At 34.6% G+C, this 19,898-nt stretch overlaps 1 protein-coding gene across 1 annotated transcript in view; it reads left to right on the top strand.

Moving 5' to 3' along the window:
- Positions 1-19,898, top strand: part of BMP5 (bone morphogenetic protein 5) — a 123,418-nt gene that overhangs the window by 81,588 nt on the left and 21,932 nt on the right. The window contains exon 3 of the mRNA XM_043591677.1: positions 2,861-3,009. Coding sequence (XP_043447612.1) covers positions 2,861-3,009 — 149 coding nt within the window. The remainder of the gene's footprint in view (positions 1-2,860; positions 3,010-19,898) is intronic.

The raw sequence follows: 19,898 nt of genomic DNA, 5'->3' as shown, positions 1-19,898 counted from the left end.
GTTTATTTTATATTATTCATAGGACATGGTTATTATTTCTAGTATTTCCAATGATGTAAGTTCCATTTTTTAGTGGAGTAATTTTATACTTCAAAAGAAATCACATCTAATTTTCTATAGAACGAGTGGGAATTTATTTTTAAGAGACTGTTATGAAAGGTACTACATCAGTGAAAATTGCAGAATTGTTACCATTGCATTGATTAGTAATAGACTTGATTTTTCCAAAGCATATTCTGTTGCCCATAGGTAATGCAGAAGAGTTTCTATAAAAGGAATGAGGAGAAATTAAAACATGCAATTTATCAGTCAAAAATAAAATAGCTTTGAATATGAATAGGAAATCATGGAGCTTATGAAAGCAATGGAAATGTCATAACTTCAGGGGGAGGTGACTAGAAATGGATGGATTTTTCAAGCCATACTATCTGCCTAAATTTACCCTCTAATGAATTGCAAGTTGCATCTCTGAAAATCGTATATTTAAGGCTTGATTGAATCCTCTGGCTGGTGTGTTTTCTAAATATGTGCATTAAAACTGAAACCATTTTCCTCACAGTCATGCTTGAAAATTTGGGGACTTGAGCATGGATATTTTGGGAATTTTTTTTTCTGGAAAAATAGCATAATTTAAAAATTAAAGAAAATATTACCTGAGTAACTACCTAAAGACCTTTGTTAATTAGTGGTGATTGCTCTCAAATTTTACCTCTTCTTTTTGTTTGTTTGTTTTTCAAGTGTCTGTTTATATCATACCAAGGGATGACATTAAAAGCTTTGCGGAGTTTAGTAGAACATGTATACTGTATTTCAAATGAAAGCAGTTTTGACAGCAGGGTGGCGCTTAAGTATTTCCCAAGCTGCAGGGCGACTCCTTCTGTTTAAGAGCTAATAATGTGATTAAATTAATTCTAATATTACAGTCTCAAAGACACTTATCAAATATCTCAAGAATTTAACGATAAATTGTATTTTCTTGGATTCTGTTTACTTGGTGAGTTTTCCAAGTTAGGAAGAAGAGGGACAATTTGATTGATCCCTTCCCACTAAGAATATAATGGGTCCTTAAAATTCAAGTGGGAACTAATTGTATGTTTTCACTGTATTGTAGTATATGCTTGTCATATGTCTTTGATATCTCAAACTGAGTCCGATTTTGGAAATGAAAAGGTGTCTGGAACCCTCCTTTGGTAAACATTATGATTAAAATTGTGAAGGAGAGGGGTGCCTGGGTGGCTCAATCTGTTGAGCATCTGACTTCAGCTCAGCTCATGTTCTCACAGTCCATGAGTTCGAGCCCCATGTCAGGCTCTACCCCTGGAAGCAGAGCCTGGAGCCTGCTTCAGATTCTGTGTCTCCCTCTCTCTCTGCCCCTCCCCCATTCACCCTGTATCTTTCTCTCTCAAAAATAAAATAAAAACATAAAACATTTTTTTAAAAATTAAAAAAATAAAATTGTGAAGGAGGATGAGAGTTGTATAGTCGGAGTAGTATAGATGGGTGATTTAAATAATCATAATGCATTTATTTTAACTTTTTTAGGTTAATGAAGGATGGAATAAATCAAGTTGAAATAAAAAAATGAAGATGTAGCTTCCAAAACATTAAGAATCTTCACTTCTGTTAAAAATAAATTTTCAATTATAATATTTTTTAAGAAATAATATATACATGATTTGGTTTTATTCAAAATTTGCTTTTTACATTTTCTAAGCCATTTTCTAAGTGTCTTGTGTGATGCAGATAGATGGCAAATACAGTAGAACAGTATTTAACATAGCTGATTATGACATAGTTTTGACTTTCCTCATACAAATAATGTCCTTAAGCAGAATCAGCACAGTATAAAAGGTCATAAAAGTGCATAATAGTCTATTTCTATTCTGCTTTGAAGAAGTCCTAATGCTTTTCCCTTCACCTACCTGACCTTCAATTTCATCAATATGAAAGAGCTATTGTCAAGATGACATGTTGGAAATTTGTAACATTTAGCTCCGAGGCTGCCATTAGTAAGGAAATAATAAATAAAGCAATTCGCTATAATTCAACAAATATTTATGCATTTGGAAATTGAATGCTAAAATTAATCTTGATAAATGTCAATCACTGTGGAGATCATTCTAAAACAACAAGTTCATAATTATCACCGCAGGGGTCTTATGCATGCAGAGGATGTTAAAGCAAGTCAGGGTGCACCTGCTGCTCAATCCATTGAATTCACTTTTAATCAAATAGTGTGGTCTGAGACCCTCTCTTGGCCTTTGGTACCCATAAAATAATTACATAATAAAAATGGAATGAAATAAACAAAATAAAAAGATATTATAAAAATGGGAAAACATATACTAAAAAATAAATGAAAAAGAAAAACGTCCCCCAAACAGATGCTTGCATCACCTGCCTGTGCTCCATTCTTTTAACAAGCCACATTCATCACCCAAATTAGAGTAGCTACTTTCATCTCCATTTCCTTTCAATTTAATCCTTGCTAGTGTGAACTTGCCAATGATGGCTATGTACATAGATAGTGGTTTCAGGGAACACTGATTACCAGAGACCAAATCTAAACCACAAAGCCTGTTTGTAAAGGCAAGTGAAGAGCAGGAAAATGGAAATTACTTTCAGATATTACTAATCTGCACCAGATTTGGGTTGGGGGCCCAACAATAAAACGTTCTGTGTCTTATTTACCCGTCACTTGAGTCACTTGTTCCCCTTGTGCTTTAATTATCTTTTGTTATTTCTTTTAAGTTTTGTTATTTTAAAGAGTGCTTTTGGAATGTTTTCACTTAAGTATAGGAAATGATGATTTTCATTCACACTTTTAACTTTTTTTTGTTGTTGTTCTTTTTCTCCCTAGGGATGCAGATCTGTTCCTGTTAGACACAAGAAAGACCCAAGCTTTAGATGTGGGTTGGCTTGTCTTTGATATCACTGTGACCAGCAATCATTGGGTAATTAATCCACAGAATAATTTGGGTTTACAGCTCTGTGCAGAAACAGGAGATGGTAAGCAATGAATTTCAATATTTTTCATGGGGCTAGTTTTGACACACTGAGAGTTACAACTTTGTACACAATTTAACCAAGATATGTTTTATACCTACGTTGTGCAAGGTAGCACCTGCCATAGGATAGTGCAATACATCAATTGGTTAATTGATTTATAAACATATTTACTCAACACACATTTATTTTCAGCCTCTGTGGTGGGGATAAGGGGTAAAGAAGAATTATGTATTGGTCCTGGCTCTGAAAGAGTTTTTAATCTAGTCTTGAAGAACTGTATGCAAACAAATAGCACTACCATAACAACACCGAAAGAAAGCTATATACAAAATGCTATGGATCTATGTCTTGATTATGATGGTAGTTATACAACTATATAGTTTATAAGAATTTATAGAACTGTACATTGAAATGAACACTACTGTATGTAAAAAATATCTCAAAACTTGACTAAAAATAACAAAGACATACACATATACATAATAGTGCTAGGGAAACAGGCAAAGGAGCTACCAATAATACAGGGGAGAAAAGAGGCACGAAATACTGCAGAAAATAACATCGTTTGGTCTTAACATATTCCAATATTTGGTCAAAGACAACACCTCCAGGGTCATCTGTTGAGTTGGGGGTGGGAGGGGATCAGTAGGAAAGGTTTATTTTGAAGAAGCTCCAGAAGTTTTTTTTATGCTCACCAGTACTCATTGACCAACTGTATGGCATGCGCTTGGCTAGATGCTAGACGTAAAATGGTATATTTAGAAATATACCAAGTGGGCTACATTGTGCCTCACACCCTGTGAATGTTAGGGCCAGGCCCAGGGAGGGTAATTTATAAAAGGATGATTAATTAGAGGGTGTACCTTATTTAAGTTTTACTCTTTTAGTTTTCTGCAGGATCAGTCAGTAGACACATTCACCCTAGAGGCTGCCCTACTCATTCCTCTTTGCTGTATTACACTACAGCCTTGCTCAAAACATACAGTTAAGTAAAAGTTGGGACTGATTTGGGTCTCTTTTAAAGGGGTTCATCGCTGTAAGCATTAGGACTTCACAGTGACATTGTGTTACCTATATAACCAGATTCATAGCTGAAGAATACTATAACCAATGCTGGTTCCCCAAGGATTGTGTATATGAAATGAGACTGACAGATACAAACCAAATATATTACCGAGTTCATCCTCAGATCTTGATCTAGTAATAGAGTTATTGAAGTTCTTAGTGTTATTGAAGTGTTTCAGGCATTTTCCCACCAAATCTAGGCTTTTCATAGATTTTAATGACAGCACTGAATGAAATTTTTTTAAACAATTCAAATATTTTGAAGTATAGGTTATTTTTCAATTATGGCTTTGCGATTAGCATTGAGGATTTGCAGAGTTCAAGCATTATGAATGTAGACTGAGAAAGTATGCATTTAAATAATCTTCCAAGAATTCTTACACTGTCAAACTACTGTACATTTATGGTCAGAAATGTGACTGGGAAATCAGCACTGTGGGGGTGAGCAGTCATTTCTTCCCTGGTATGTGGCCCAAACAAGAAAAATTAAATTAGTGGTATGTGCTTCTCCTAGTCTTCTCCTCAGGGAGATGCTTGAAATGTCTAACTAAACAATTCAAGAGATCTATGAAATATGATCAGCCTCTTTCTTTTTCATTCCCTACCCATTCGCACCCCACTTGAAAATTCTGATATTTCTCTTTTTTTTTTTTTGTTCACTCTTTCTTCTGTATTGGATCTCTCTGCTTTACTATCTATGTAATTTGGCTTCTGTCTTGCTTTCAACTTACGTTTTTCTCGCCAAGAACTACTTTATATTTTGTAGTTTCCTCCCACTCCTTGATTTATTTCTCCTATATGTTAGGGTAATTTTACTTTAAATTTATGTTGTATTATTTAATAATATGGGAAGATTGTTTTGAGCCTAAAATAAATTAATATTTCCTTTTTTTCAAAGGTTTCCAAGTCCTTTATTTAAGACTTAGGTTATATACAGCCTTCGTTGCTTTTCTTTATCTCTGTAATACTGTCCAATATTAAAATATGAAAATGGTTAAATGTGCTAGGCAAACTGGCTTTGTGCCTTTAAGCAATACTTAAAACAGATTTTAACCAGAGCTAGAGCATATTTGGACTTCAGAAAGCAAATGGCCCTCCTGGTCCCTTAGTTTTATTAACTGTGACCTTATGGAGAATATACTTGTGACATTTCTCTATAAATATGAATAACCAGATGCTTCAGCTTATTATTGCTTCATTCATTACTACTGCTGATGTGCTCAATGTGATATTGTGATATTGCTTCAAACAGAGCAAACCATTTTTAATTTACAGTAATGGGTTCTGAAAACATTTACTTCTCAGCAAAAGTAATTGGCAGTCATGATTGGATGATACTCAGATGATTTCAAATGATTTGTTGATTACCCACTTATTCATTTGTTTGGCATACACTTATTGAGAATCTATACATGAAAGACAATATGTTAAAGGGCAATATAATCTGGGAGACAGATATATGTAGCTAATTTTAGAAAGGATAAAGCATTCTAAATGCTAAAAATAGTAGCACAATCAAGACACTACAGGAAAATGAAAGAGAGAGAGTTAACTCCAAACAAGTCAGAGCCAGAAGGACAGTGGTTCAGGTGACTTTTAAGCCAGGTCAGTTCAATAAGATTTCAAGAAATGGAGATGAGAAGAGAGGGAACTGTGGGCGTATGTGGAGTGGTGGAAGGGAGAATTCATTCCTAGATGAGGAAACAAGGTGAGTAAATGAATAGAATGGCAAATCGCATGGTATAGTCTGGAAAAAGTCAATAGCTCAGAGTTGGCCAGAACAACAATCATGTATGAAATATGACTGCAAATGCTATTAGGAAAGTGATTTGGAGACAAATCATGGAAGGAAAATGAAATCTCACTTATGTATAGTATATTCTTGTTGCTTGATCACACGTCATAAAAGAACCAGACTTGCTGCTTTAGTCAATCACAGCAACACCATCGTATGAATGTTGGTTTCATGAGGTCATAGGATGTATATTTCACCTTCACAGTTGTACTCTCTGTGCTTGGTACAATGAGGCTTGTGGGTAGGTATTAAAAATGTGTCTTGAATGATCACTGAATGAGTTTGTGATTTAAAAGACTTTTATACACCATCTGCCACTGAGCATGTTACTCTTAAGAAGACATTCCAAACTATAACTTTTGGGTGATTATTAACCAAGTCAGTCTGGTGTAACACAGGAGCAGAGTTTTGTACCCAACTCACAGTACAGTAGTTAAAGCAGTTTCAGTCATAAAGTGAGGAGAAAACCAGTGATGTATATTATTAAATTTTGATTATCTTTCTCCCGCAAAAAGAGAAAAAAAGGTAAAGAGGCCCAAATATATTTTGGAAGTCAAAAGACTGCTGAAATCAAAACTAGCATTATGATTCCTCAGAGGAACTGTGAAAAATATTTCAGTTTATGAAATATTCTTTTTAGAAATTTGACAAATGAACTGCCATCGATTTGGCAGGAGACTTTAAGAATATTCCATTGATTTTTTTTCGTACAGAATAATTCCCTGAACTCCACACATTTGTTTCATCAAAATTAAGCAAACATATGAGCAGGCAAACAAAAAAGAAACACTGCTGCTTCTTAATGGTCTAATCTAGAGATTCCAGACATGGATCCACTTGTGTAAAATCACTTTCAAAGTTCTCAAGCATTCTCTCATGGTGGTTAATAGATTTCTGTGATAAGATAGTCTCTCTTTATTAACAGCAAATGAGTAGGCTTAGGTCTGTCTTATAATTTGTTGTAAGATTTTTAGCTCACCAAGTTATAAAAACACATTAATCATCTGAATTATTAGGTCTTTATTAAAATTGTTAATAAACTTATGGTACCATTATTCTTTACACATATATACATACAGGGCTTATTACACAGATAGCAATTTAACTGAGCTTTAAATACTAAGTGTTTCCCCCAAAACACTACAATTTCCCACTGTTTGATGCTTTATATAGTTTAAACCTTCCAAGTACATTAATCCTTTTTTCAAACTTGGGTTTATAGAGATGGAAAAACAAAGAGAGTATTTTTGGGTTCATTAGAATGTCTTTAAAAAATCCTATGTTTTCAGACATTTTAGGTTTGGCAATACTCAGAATGAATTTTGCCAATGACTTTTTTTTCTTTCTATTCAAACCCACTTATACGTCAAAGAAAATTCAATCCGTATGTTTCTGATTCATTTGTATTCAAGTCATCAAAATGTTGTTTTGTCAGAGTACTGTTTAATGTCCCAGAAACATTATAAAGTTCTTTTTTTTAATAAGACTCTAATATCCATTTTTCTTCAAATGAAGTTGTGGCATAATTTCCAAGCACATCAAGGTAAAAATTCAGATTTAAAGACAGATTTCAACGTTTCACTGAATTTTGTAGCCAATTCAAGAAAACAAACTTCAGAGGTATTAACTATGAAATAAAATTCCATTATGATTGATGCTTAAATATAAGATAGAGAAACATAGTTATTACTACAGATAACATAGAATTTAAAGTTTGTATACTTAATTTTTTCATACTTAATTGACATAAGAAGGATAAAGAAATAGAATAAATAACTCCATTCTAGAAATATAAATTCTAAGAAGAAATTATTAGGAAAACTAGATTCATATCTTAGCTCTGTTTGGGGCACCTGGGTGGCTCAGTCGGTTAAGCGTCCGACTTCAGCTCCGGTCATGATCTCATGATTCGTGGGTTTGAGCCCTGTGTCAGGCTCTGTGCTGACAGCTCAGAGCCTGGAGCCTGCTTTAGATTCTGTGTCTCCCTCTCTCTCTGCCCCTCCTCTGCTTACACTATCTCCCTCTCTCTCTCTCTCCCTCACTCTCTCTCTCTCTCAGAAATAAGCATAAAAATTGTTTTAAATCTTGGCTCTGACAAAGTAGTTCATGTTTTAGTCATAGCATTAATAGAATGAGTATTAGTGCTAATTACTTACAATGACTGTGTGAGGCTGTATTGGTTGAATGGACCTGGCATATGGTAAGACAGGAATAAAAGGTCTTTATGCTGAATAGGACTAGAGAATGCACACAGACTTTTCACTTACTCCAGGTGACACTCATTTAACTTAGGACCATTTTTTTTAAATATAGAGGTTGTACTGATGATTTAAGGAAGTTTTAGATAAATTCACAAATGATAGTCCACTGGAAAAAGGTGAGATTATTGATAAATGTTCTTAAACTTTGAGTTGGCAGCCAAATGTATAAGTAGCTACATTATTATGCTCATGTCTAATAACTTGGGTTGATAAAGTGATTATTGATAGGAAACTTTTAAATATATTCCAATCTGGAGTATGAAGCCAATAGAAATGAACACTCAGAGATATACATCATGATTAATTGATTCCTTATATTGGTTATTGATAGGTACCAGAGATTATAAAATTATTAGTACTAATATAGTAGCATTCTTGAGCCCCAATCATCTTACTCTTAGAAAACATAATATAGATATTTTGGGGATAACAAATGACTTCATTGAAAATAATGAATGGGGCGCATGGGTGGCTCAGTCGGTAAAGCGTCCGATTTCCGCTCAGGTCATGATCTGTTGGTTTGTGAGTTGAGCCCGGCGTCGGGCTCCGTGCTGACAGCTCAGAGCCTGGAGCCTGCTTCAAATTCTGTGTTTCTCCTCTCTCTGCCCCTCCCATGCTCACGGTCTGTCTCTGTCTCTCAATAATAAATAAATGTTAAAAAAATTTAAAAAAAGAATATAATGGAAACAAGTTTTTGTCACTTAATAAGCTTACCCATATAGGGATAATTGATTAAAGGCTAGCCTATATTACCATTAGAAACAATTTCCAAACCAAAGATGCCTCAGTATGAATTACTAGTATTTGACTTCATAAACCTATTAGCATCAAGATGTCTTCTTACAAAGAAGGTAGAATTAGAAGCAGTATTTTAATGTTCAAAGAACACGTGGCTAAAGAAATATTGATGGTCTTTGCTAAAGGGTTTTTCTGAACATGTCATGCTGATATTTATAGCACATTGCATAAAATTCCCACTCTATAAATGCCATTTTCTATAAAATAATCAGAAAATGGAAGATACCATATGAATTCATTGGAAGAACATCAGAGAAGACCTTCCTGAAAGTGAAGGAAACAAACCATTGTAAATGTTCCTCCTCCTCAGATTATAATCTGACCCATGCTGGTCAGCAGCTGTCTATTTCTCAGACATTGTAAAGGAGTAAAATTGGAGCACTTTTTCTGCTTGTTAATGCACAAGGGTTTTCTCTGTTGTATTTTTAGAAGTCACACATATCAGAGCTTTTCTAAAGACACAATTTAATCTTCTATTATTTTCACCAACATTGTGCAAATTAAAAAAAAAAAGTCAACTTTAGTTATCAGTACTATTATCTTGAAAGTATTTTTGAACTTTTATTACCCAGGGTTCCTACTCATGGGTTTTTGTTACTGTTCACTCCTGGGAATTAGCAGCTACTCCATCTACATTAATGATAGGGAATGGAATTACTCATTTTTTTTCTACAGCCATGAGGTCTGTGTTAATTGCTAATTTTCCCTACTCAGTGAAGAGTAATTCAACATACTGATAAAAAATTTCCTCAAAATTGCAGTATCGTGCTATATCTTTTAAATATGCTATGTTAAAAAGTCAGATTTTTAAAAAATTCACTGGCACCTTTCGAATTACAGAATATTTATTCCTAATTAGAAAAATATATCCTGGTGTCTACAGTCCTCCTGTCATTATATGTTAAACAGACGTGTAAGTTACTAAGTTGATACTCGTTTAAACTTTATTGAATGTGAGCATGTTGATGTGAGATAGATGAAGAGTTCTTAATGTGTATCTGTTTCCATTTAATGTCCTAGAATCTGCTATTTTTAAATGGAAGCATTTGGTTAAATAAGTTTGTTGTGTTATCCTAAGGATTCCTAAGAGAGTCGTTTTTACCACAGGGGAAAAATCTCCAAATTAAGCGCCTGTGTTGTCAAATGACTATTTATCTGTGTCAAGGGTCAGATGATCTATGTGGCCAGTTAATCTGAATATCAGCTGACATAGTGCTAATAAGTAGCAGAAGAAATTCAGAGATCAAGGGTGATATTTTTCTTTTTGTCCTGCTGTTTTGACTATAGTTTCTCAGTATTTATCTAAGTTCAAAAAGTTGAATTATGTCTACTTATCAGAGGATCTTTTAAACATTTTGAGATTGATAATATTCTCTTCCCTTATCTGAACTTTATCTTATAAAGTAATTAAGTCATTTTTGTTCATAAAACCATATGGCTCCCTTTTGCTGAATTTATGATGATGACAATTGGTTTCAAATAAATAAATGAGAGAAACTGCATATCCAAGAAACTGCAAGAATCACATATCTTGCTAAATGTTCTGAAAATAATAGGGAGCATATACTCCTATGATTAATATAAAGGAAGTCATTCTTTATGTACTATTTCATGTTAAGGATATTTAGAGCATACTTGCTTGACTTTTAGATGAATATTTAAGAATAAATTAGGAAGAGAGTTGAAGAACAGACTTCAAATAAATAAATAAATAAATAAATAAATAAATAAAATTGAACTTTTACCCCACAGTCCAGAAATTAAATTAATGTGAGGTGGGGGGGAGGGGGGAAGCAGATTGAGGCATAAGAAAAAAAAAGTGCCTAATAAGTGGACGTTAATGGTGACAGAATGAGCTACATGTGACTGGAAGAATTCACCATTTATTTGACCTTTTTTCTAAGGATTGTTACATTGCATAAGTTATCAGGTAATTGTAATTTATGAGCTTAAATTTATACTTTAAGCGTTATACATATATGAATATTATATTCAGAGAGGGTGCAGTTAGTGGAAATGTACCCTCTTAAAGGAACCTGGTATTAAATAGTTACATTCAAACCAAAATTAAAGATATTGTATAAAAACCAGAGATGGAGAAACTGGTAAAGAGAGGAAAGAAATGTTAGACATCTCATGAACTTTCTTTTGGGATAAGTGCATGTAGGTGAATGTGTGCATGCGTGCACACACACGTGTGTGTAGAGGGAAAATATTTGGTCATAAACACATTCTGAAGTAATCATGGGAGGAATCAGATATAAGTTCACAGTTGATAATCTATAATTACTAAGGTTTTTAGAGAGTTCTTATTACAGCATTTAGACAGGTTATAGTTTCTTTTACTTTAAGGGCCACAAAAACTTTTTCAGTATCATAACAAAACATAAAACTTAATCTAAAATTTTCCAGAACACTTTCTTTAAAGTGGCTTCAGTGTCCATCCTATTTCTATAGAATTTCAAAAACATTAAAGCATAAATTAATCTATGGAAATGTATTAGTTTCTAAGAAATCATTCTTTGTATGAATCAAACCATGGTGAGGTATTTAGAAGATGGCTAGAAGAGGGGTAGCCTGGGTGGCTGAGTCATTTAGGCATCCAACTTCAGCTCAGGTCATGATCTCGCAGTTCATGAGTTCAAGCTGCGTGTCGGGCTCTTTGCTGACAGCTGGGAACCTGGAACCTACTTCCGATTCTGTCTCCCTCTCTCATTCCTTCCTACTTGCACTCTGTCTGTCTCTCTCTCAAAAAGAAATAAAGATTAAAAAAATAAGTTAAGAAAATAAATAAAAGATGGCTAGAAGAAACAAACTATATTGGTCACTTTATGTGAATGATTCAGAAAAGTTTCCATTGAGAAGAATTCCTGTATCTTTATGGTAAAAATGTCTATTGAAAATAAGTACGACATAGATTTCCCTTGTGGTTTAAAATAAGTATTGTTAATTTTCCAAAATCATGTAGGCTGTGACCTATGGGCTTTCGAACTCGTGTAATGTCTTAAAGCACATCAGAGAACATAAATCTTTTCTGTGTGCTTTAGATTTTTGCAATTTTCCCACTGCATAAAAATGAGCAAAATCATCAATATGTCTTTCATGGCTAGAGTAACTATACATAAATATTGGAGCACTGGTAAATTTGTACTTTGTTCAACCCTAGACTTTATTAATTCTCTTATTAGTCATATATGGTTTTCATAAACTATACTTCATGTATTTTCAAGCTCACTCTATTTATCAAAATTTATCTTCTGTCTACATAAAGATATGCTTTTTTATACCCTGATTTTGGCAATATTTTTTTTGCCAACGTCAATTATTCTTCCAGGCTAATATTTCATATTTTTTAGTTCTTTATGATTAACCTAAGTTTTACTTCCTAGGTAAATCTTTAGTTCATCTTAAATAAATATTCAATGTATTTGCAGTGTATTTGCTGTGATGGTCAGTTGCAATAATATTAATAACTAATGGAATCTAACATTTACTGAGAGCTTATTAAGTGCCTGACATTTTACTAGCTCTTTAAATGGAATATCTACTTTATCTTCACTATTATCCTATTTCGTACATGAGGAAACTCAGTCTTAGGAAGTTTAATAATTTTGCCCATGAATCTAATGATGATTTATTTTCAGAGCCAGCTCTTATATACTATGATTCCCACAAATTATATGAATTCTGTACAAATTCCAAACTGAAAAAATAAAGGTAATTTTATAATTTCCAAATAAAACAGTGCTATTAATAATGATTGTTATGGGACAAAATTGAATTTTATGTTGGACCTTTTGGGAATTACCTTTGAGTTTTTATATTTTCTGTCTGGTATTGAATTTTGATCTACCTTTTGTTACCACAAAAAGTAACAGCAATTTAACCATATTTTTTTGTTTTCTAAATCTAACTACTTCAGTATTTCTTTCAGCCCCTACACAATTATAGTTAATTTGACACACTCATAAATCAAAAAGTAGAAAAGGTAGTGATTCACTTCAACATGTAATTAAATTTAGCCAAATTTAATTTCTTTATTTTGAATTTAATAATGAACATGCCTTTCCTTGGTACAGTATATATCTCACTAATGTATTTTGATAGGCTCTCCTGTCATTTTCTCTCCCGTAATCCATATTCCTCATCATGGAATCCTCATATCTACCTCCCTCACCGCCCTTTTTAAATGGCAACTGGTGCTTAAGTTTGTAGTTTAAGTCGGAGTGCAGCAAACTTGCCCTGAGGCCAGTCAAGCATGCAGTTTCCAAATTCTAAAATCATTTTACAGAAAGTCAGTGTGAAGTCAATCCTTTCCCCCATCTCACCTTCCCACCTTCCAGCATCAAAGCTGACGGCGAGTTGGTATTGTTTCAACCCTGAAGAGATCTTGGACTAGCTGAATTGTGTTTTGGAATCAACACATTAGGGTGATTTTCCCCCCAAAATTGAAAAATAAATCCTCTGGCAATTAAACACGTTTTTTAAAATTTGTGATTGTGTTTCGTTTTGTTTCATTTTGTTTCCCTATAAGCAGATCTTAGTTGGGTGAACCATGACTGCTTTTCTAAAAACCTGGTGCTTTGAACAAAATGATCAGAATGTAATTTATAGATCCTTTAGTTCTGTTAGAAAGGAAGAATCATGATTCTTATTTCTTCTAAAATGTCTGCATTATATTTTTTATCTGATCAGTAGGCTGAAATGGGCCTCTCATAGCCTAATTTAATCTTGTATAATGGTTCGTAGAGAGAAAATAATTTTCCTTTATAAGTAGATGTTGATTATGGAATATATTCGGTAATAAATGGAAGAACTTGAATTTGCTTTTACCATGTCCATTATATATACAATGTTTTAAAACTAGGTTTTAAAGGCAATTTTCTTTGTTTTAATTTATAGTATGTTGATATTTCAATGAGAGACACATGGTAAACATAATTTTCTTATCCAGATTTTATCATCACAACTCAAAAACATACGTGAAAAAGAGTTTTGAAATCAGTGATTTAAAGTAAGCAGAGACAAACAGGAGTTAGTCTTACTTCATTATCTGGTGAAAGATGTATTTTACCATTTTTTAGATTTCCCTTAATGAAAAAGGATATGGAAGTGTTTGGCTACATCTGTATTTCTGTTTTTGATTTTCCCTAATTCAGAACAGTAACCATGGATCACCAATCTTGCCAAACAAATGCCAATGTCAGGAACATATGCCAGTTATTGTTGTTCGTTATATTCCCTATTCTAGACTCTAATTCTGGTTTAACTAATGATCTGAGGGTAAATATTTTCATGGTAATATTGATTTAGAGCCATGAACAATATGAGATTCTCCTTATTCTCATCATACACTAGAGTTAACTCCGTGTTTCCCACTCTTCTCTTTGTGAACTTCACCTATTGCAGATCCATATTTCTTTTTTTTTTTTTCCAACGTTTATTTATTTTTGGGACAGAGAGAGACAGAGCATGAACGGGGGAGGGGCAGAGAGAGAGGGAGACACAGAATCGGAAACAGGCTCCAGGCTCTGAGCCATCAGCCCAGAGCCCGACGCGGGGCTCGAACTCACGGACGGCGAGATTGTGACCTGGCTGAAGTCGGACGCTTAACCGACTGCGCCACCCAGGCGCCCCTGCAGATCCATATTTCTTAAAGACACATTATGAAAATAACAGCAGTGCTTGTTTTGCATCGTGAGCAGAGAACACAGTGGGAAGAAAAGAGAAGCTTTAGTGAATATAAGGCATGAGCTGCCACTGTATTCCGTGCAACTGAGAATTCACCTCTGGCACACCTGATGTAAGCTCAAGTGGGAGAGAAGAAAACCAAAAGAGAAGCAAAAGTGTCTGACAAACACAGCCAATAGCTGTGTTGCAAGAGGTGAACAGAATTTGAAATTGAAAGTAGAGGGAAAATACTTTGATAAGGGGATGACATATCTCAGCTGCTTAGAAATGAATGCTCATTTCTCTGTAGGGTGACACATTGCAATTTGAGTGGCATAGACACTGGGGAAACCAGTTGCCCTTTCATGGCTGGTGGGAAGTGTTGAATCCTTATTTTCCTGCTTACTAAGGAAAGTCCAACCTTGAACTTAACAAAACAAGCAGCTGTAACACTTCTTCCAGACACTACGTGTGTGTCACTGACAGATCTGAGATAGATGGTTTTCCTGGAGTCTTTGCAAGGTGGAAAGCAGAGACCCAAGACAAAGCATCAGGCCTAACCAATCATCAACAAAGGGGAACACTTAAAGGAATAGCATGCTACTTTAGGATTGACAGGCTGAGTCAAAGATCCGATCCTTCTCTGATTGTTATTTTATTCAATTTTCAAGTGTAACCCATGTGTGATTGCAAGGTGTAAATATGGTGCATATACATCTAGTGAGGTACCTCCCTTCAATAGATGGCAACAGTTTTATCATCAGAAGTACTGACTTAGCCAACTTCTCAATTCCCACTTTTCTTGATCCTTTTGAAGAGCATGCTTATTATTTATTATGGGTACTCATATTTATATGCGGAAGTATTCACGTAATTTCTCTCCAAAGTAATGGAGCTAATGGAAATATGAAAGATCTACTTAGGCTATGAAATCAGATGATGCTGCTGACCCAGGATAACCAAAAGGTAATGCTCTTGTAACCCAGCTATTATTTTGCATGCAGACAGCTCAGCAGGATGCACTTGCTCTGGGGAACACCACGCGTGGCCTCATGGTGGTGTGAGATCTCATCGTGCGACTGCTCCCTTACGTGAGGCAGGCCAGTTCACGTTCTTTCCATAGCCAGAGACATGAGAAACGGGTGAAGAAAAGTTCTGCTTTTTTTCACTAAAAAAAAAATGTTTTGTGATCCAAACTTCATATGTGAAGGAAAGAATTAACTCCCAAAAGTCTTAACTTTTTTTTTTTTTTCAAAAACAGATACTTACCATGGTGTACATTTTAGGTATCTTAGTATCAGGTCTTCATTGCATATTTTGGAAAATACCTTTTACTCTCTTCATTCTCTACTAGGTGTCAAAATAAATTTCTTTCATTTTGGTGGTATGGACTTGTCTAAAGATTCGGCAAGTAGCTTGGGATGGTTTCATGGCTTACTTATCAAACGGAAAGGAAAGATCAAACATTTAATGAACCATGTTTTTCTGTATGATAACAATTCTTTTGAATAATATATCATATAAACTGGTAAAAATGAATGATTCCTTTAGACACTTATCAGTTTCCCAAGTAACTGCATTATGTTCATTTCAAAGGCCACTTTCACCTACTAGAGATAAAACGAAGTGTGAAAATAATTTAATTTCACTGCAATTAACTTAATTTCACTGCTATCAAACAAACTAAAACATGTTTGATTTCTAAAATTTCTGTTCACTGATTTCTTAACCCACAGAAATAGTGTTTCGAGGCTTTTTGTCGATTTCTGTGGAAAGTCTGCTATGTTATAGTTTTATTTAAATCTATGATTTGAAAGGAAAGAAGTGTGGACTTTTTTATTTTAAAAAGTCACATCAGACTGGAAACAGGGCTAAAAATAATCCACTCTTCTCATGGTTTTGTGAAAAGAATGTTTCTGCTTTCTTAAAATAAATGAGGACTGTAAGACCAACTGCTAACCAATCTTTGGGGAGCATGTGACAGATGATGTCTGTAAAGCTTGTAGGGTCTCAGGGGAAAAGCGCTATATATAAAGAGAAGAGCTATTAAAAAATAAGTGCTTATGTGAAGGTAAACTGCAGTTCCTAGTTTGAGATTCATATTTTCACAAGCTGAAAATAAGGCCTGAGTAAAAAACATTTGTTGGGCTTGTCAGGCTTGAGACAGTAAGCCTCCTCATTTCAGAATGATGTCCTATGGAAGGAGACCGATCGTTTTCCATCACCTCAGTCCCACCCTTGGTGCAATAAAACACTTGAGTGTTCTGGACAGCTTCCACAACTAGGCACAAACCTCTCTGCTCCTTTACAGTTCTCGGCCTTTCTTCCCCCAGGCCCTCCTTCCTGCAGTCCCATGAGTTTCAGTTCTGAATGTTTGTGTCCCCCACCCTTACCCCTCACGTGCGCCTTGACTCATCATGCCAATGTTTCTGAACACTTTTTTTTCTAATCCCCACCACTTTCTCAAACTGTGAGGCATTATAGTCCCTTCAGCAAAAATTAAAAAAAAAATTCAACTCTTTAAAAAATATCTTCTTTCTTTAAACTTCTTTACCCTTCACACACTAGATAGAGGAAAATGGATTTTTTTTTCCTACGGTTATGTTACCAGGAATGGTAAACTCAGTTCTTGTCTGCAGATAATTCTCAACTCCTAGTTCATGTCACTGTGTCAGGATCTGGTTCCCAATTGCCCTCCATGGATTTCATACCTCCAGTGTGTCATTTCTCTTTTATTATCAGCCACAGAATCCTATCCTATTCACATATATTATCAAATTTGTCCCTTCTTTTGTTTTTAACACTTTTTAATAATGAATATATAATTGCACATATATATTATTTCGTATAAAATAAAGTGATTATTTTTAATTTACTCTTTTAAATGTCAGTATGAAGAAGGGAATGGAAAGATCTGGCAAAGGCATTACATGAAGTGCCCAGCTCGTCGAATAGGACCCCAGAATTACTTTGAAGAACAAATCAAAGATCCTACTACCTTGTATTCTAAAGCTCAAAAAATTTTTCCAGATACCACTTAACTGTGAGTTTCCAGCAACATGAAATAGTTTCAAGTCCCAACTTTTCCTTGTTTTTGTTTAAGATTACAAGGCAATGTAAACCATCTTAAACACAAGAAAGTTTTGAGCACGAATATAAAATTATGTTTGTGATACTTCAAATCCACGTGCTTATAACTGGCAATAGGGAGTTTACTATACAACTAGAAACTAAGCAAATTTGATCAAATTATAATGGAGTTGAAATTTATAGCTAGAATACAATATGCTTAATTTAAGTCAATTTGAGTTAGAATGCATATGGAATTTAAGTAGACAGAATTCTTTCTTCCCCACATTCCTTAAAATCTGATATAAAAAGGATTTAGTCTGTATACTGGGTAGCGAATTCTGCACATTTTAAATCATCTGTTTCTAAAAAAAGGGTAGAATCCAGTATAATTTAGAGTCCCAGAAACTATAATTTAAGAGCACCAGAATCAAATTTAATCACAGATTGAAAATAAAGGCAGATCAAGAGGATATGTGGATGAAAAACAATGCACATAGAATGACATAGAATGATTTGTCTTCTATGAAATAGTCCATAAAGGATGTTGCAAGAGTCTTTTTCAAAATGAAGGAAAGGTAATTTGGGCACTAGTTCCATCACAGGTGTTTTGGGTTAAGCAGTCAATTACCGTGGGTTTATAGGAGAGAAAAAAAAAAGCAAACTGGAATTTATGCAAACATCTTAGAGCGATATCAACATTAGACTGATAAACCCTCAAATGAATGTTTTTCAAACTGTGTATTCTGGAGGAAAACTAAATGCTCAAATTTGGAACCACTTATCCTTATAATATCAACATGCCTCTGAAGAGCTGTTTTATGTCAGAGCCTCCTTTAATAACCTTCTTTTTAAAGAAATAAACATTTTGAAAGTCACATTTTCCGAAAAGAATGGCCTGAGATATAACACTAGTAACTTTGGGATAGATCTTTTATTTGCCAGTCTACCTTCTCAGTGACTGTAAATTTGAAATGGATGGTTGTACCCTTAGGCACATGTGAATACAATCCCCTGACCCCACTGCTTATACAAAGTCATAAGGGTCAGAGTAGCGGGTCTGAAAGTCTCAAATCTCCAGCTTCAGCTATGGCAAAATTTACTAGGTTAGAGTTCCAGCCTCACATATTTCCCTCTCAGATTTTTGTGTGAGAATAATAATCATTTCTTTAGAAGGTATCACCTGAAGCCCGTCTTTACTCACTGTGTGGTTGATGAAACTGAGAAATAATATGCCCATATATTTGCTGCTCAAATGGTTTCATTTCTCTATACTCACTGGGACATTGTCCTGAATTTATACTTTCTGGGTTCACCTTTTTCTTCAGATGAATTCTTTCTCATGAGGCTGCTCAATACTCCATGCCTAGTGCATTAAACCTAGCAACGTTCTAGTTATGCCTAAGCATGCCTAAATCCCAAGGAGCTGAAGGTTGGGCTCAAGCTGGTGTCCTTATCATCCTTTTATTTAATATTCTTTTCACTACCCAAGCCCATTTCCATTTTCACTGTATATCCATCCAATCCTTAACCCTTATATATCTATTGATTTTAGCTAGAAATCAAACATAAGGATCACCTTTGAAAAATAAAACCACTATGATACACACCTACATAAAATTTTTCTACATCAAATGTTTTAGGGAGGCTTCCTTCTTTATATATTTGCAATATCTAAAACATGCTGGGGCGCCTGGGTGGCTCAGTCAGTTAAGTGTCCGACTCTCAATTTCAGCTCAGGTCATGAGCTCATGGTTTCATGAGTTCAAGCTCCGCGGCGGGCTCTGCACTGACAGTGCGGAGCCTGCTTGAGATTCTCTCTCTTCCTCTCTCTCTGCCCCTCCCCCACTCACACTGGCTTGGTGTCTCTCAAAATAAATAAAACTTAAGAAATATTAAAAAAATAAGACAAGCTGTACTTTTAAAAAGAAAATTCAACATTTTCGAACACATTTAATAAAAGATTCACTATTTTTAATACATGCAATATAGCCTGGGTCCCATTAGCACTTCTGGCAAAAACAACTGTTCAGCCATTCAAAAGGGTTAGTCAACATGATCAACACAGGTATATTGTGTCTGAAGGGGTGATCACATAGTTACTGTTCTATTGGTGTAGCTCAAGACCCAGAGCAACTGAACAAGCATTAACTTATGGAATCTTAATAGTCACCTCGTTGCTGAAGTAGAAAGGAAACCAAAAGGAAACTTAATAATATCAAAAGTTATTT

Source organism: Prionailurus bengalensis, chromosome B2 (assembly GCF_016509475.1).
Source record: "Prionailurus bengalensis isolate Pbe53 chromosome B2, Fcat_Pben_1.1_paternal_pri, whole genome shotgun sequence".
Classification (NCBI taxonomy): Eukaryota; Metazoa; Chordata; class Mammalia; order Carnivora; family Felidae; genus Prionailurus; species Prionailurus bengalensis.
Note: the sequence above shows the minus strand (reverse complement) of the source record. Positions and strands in the feature narration are given on the sequence as shown.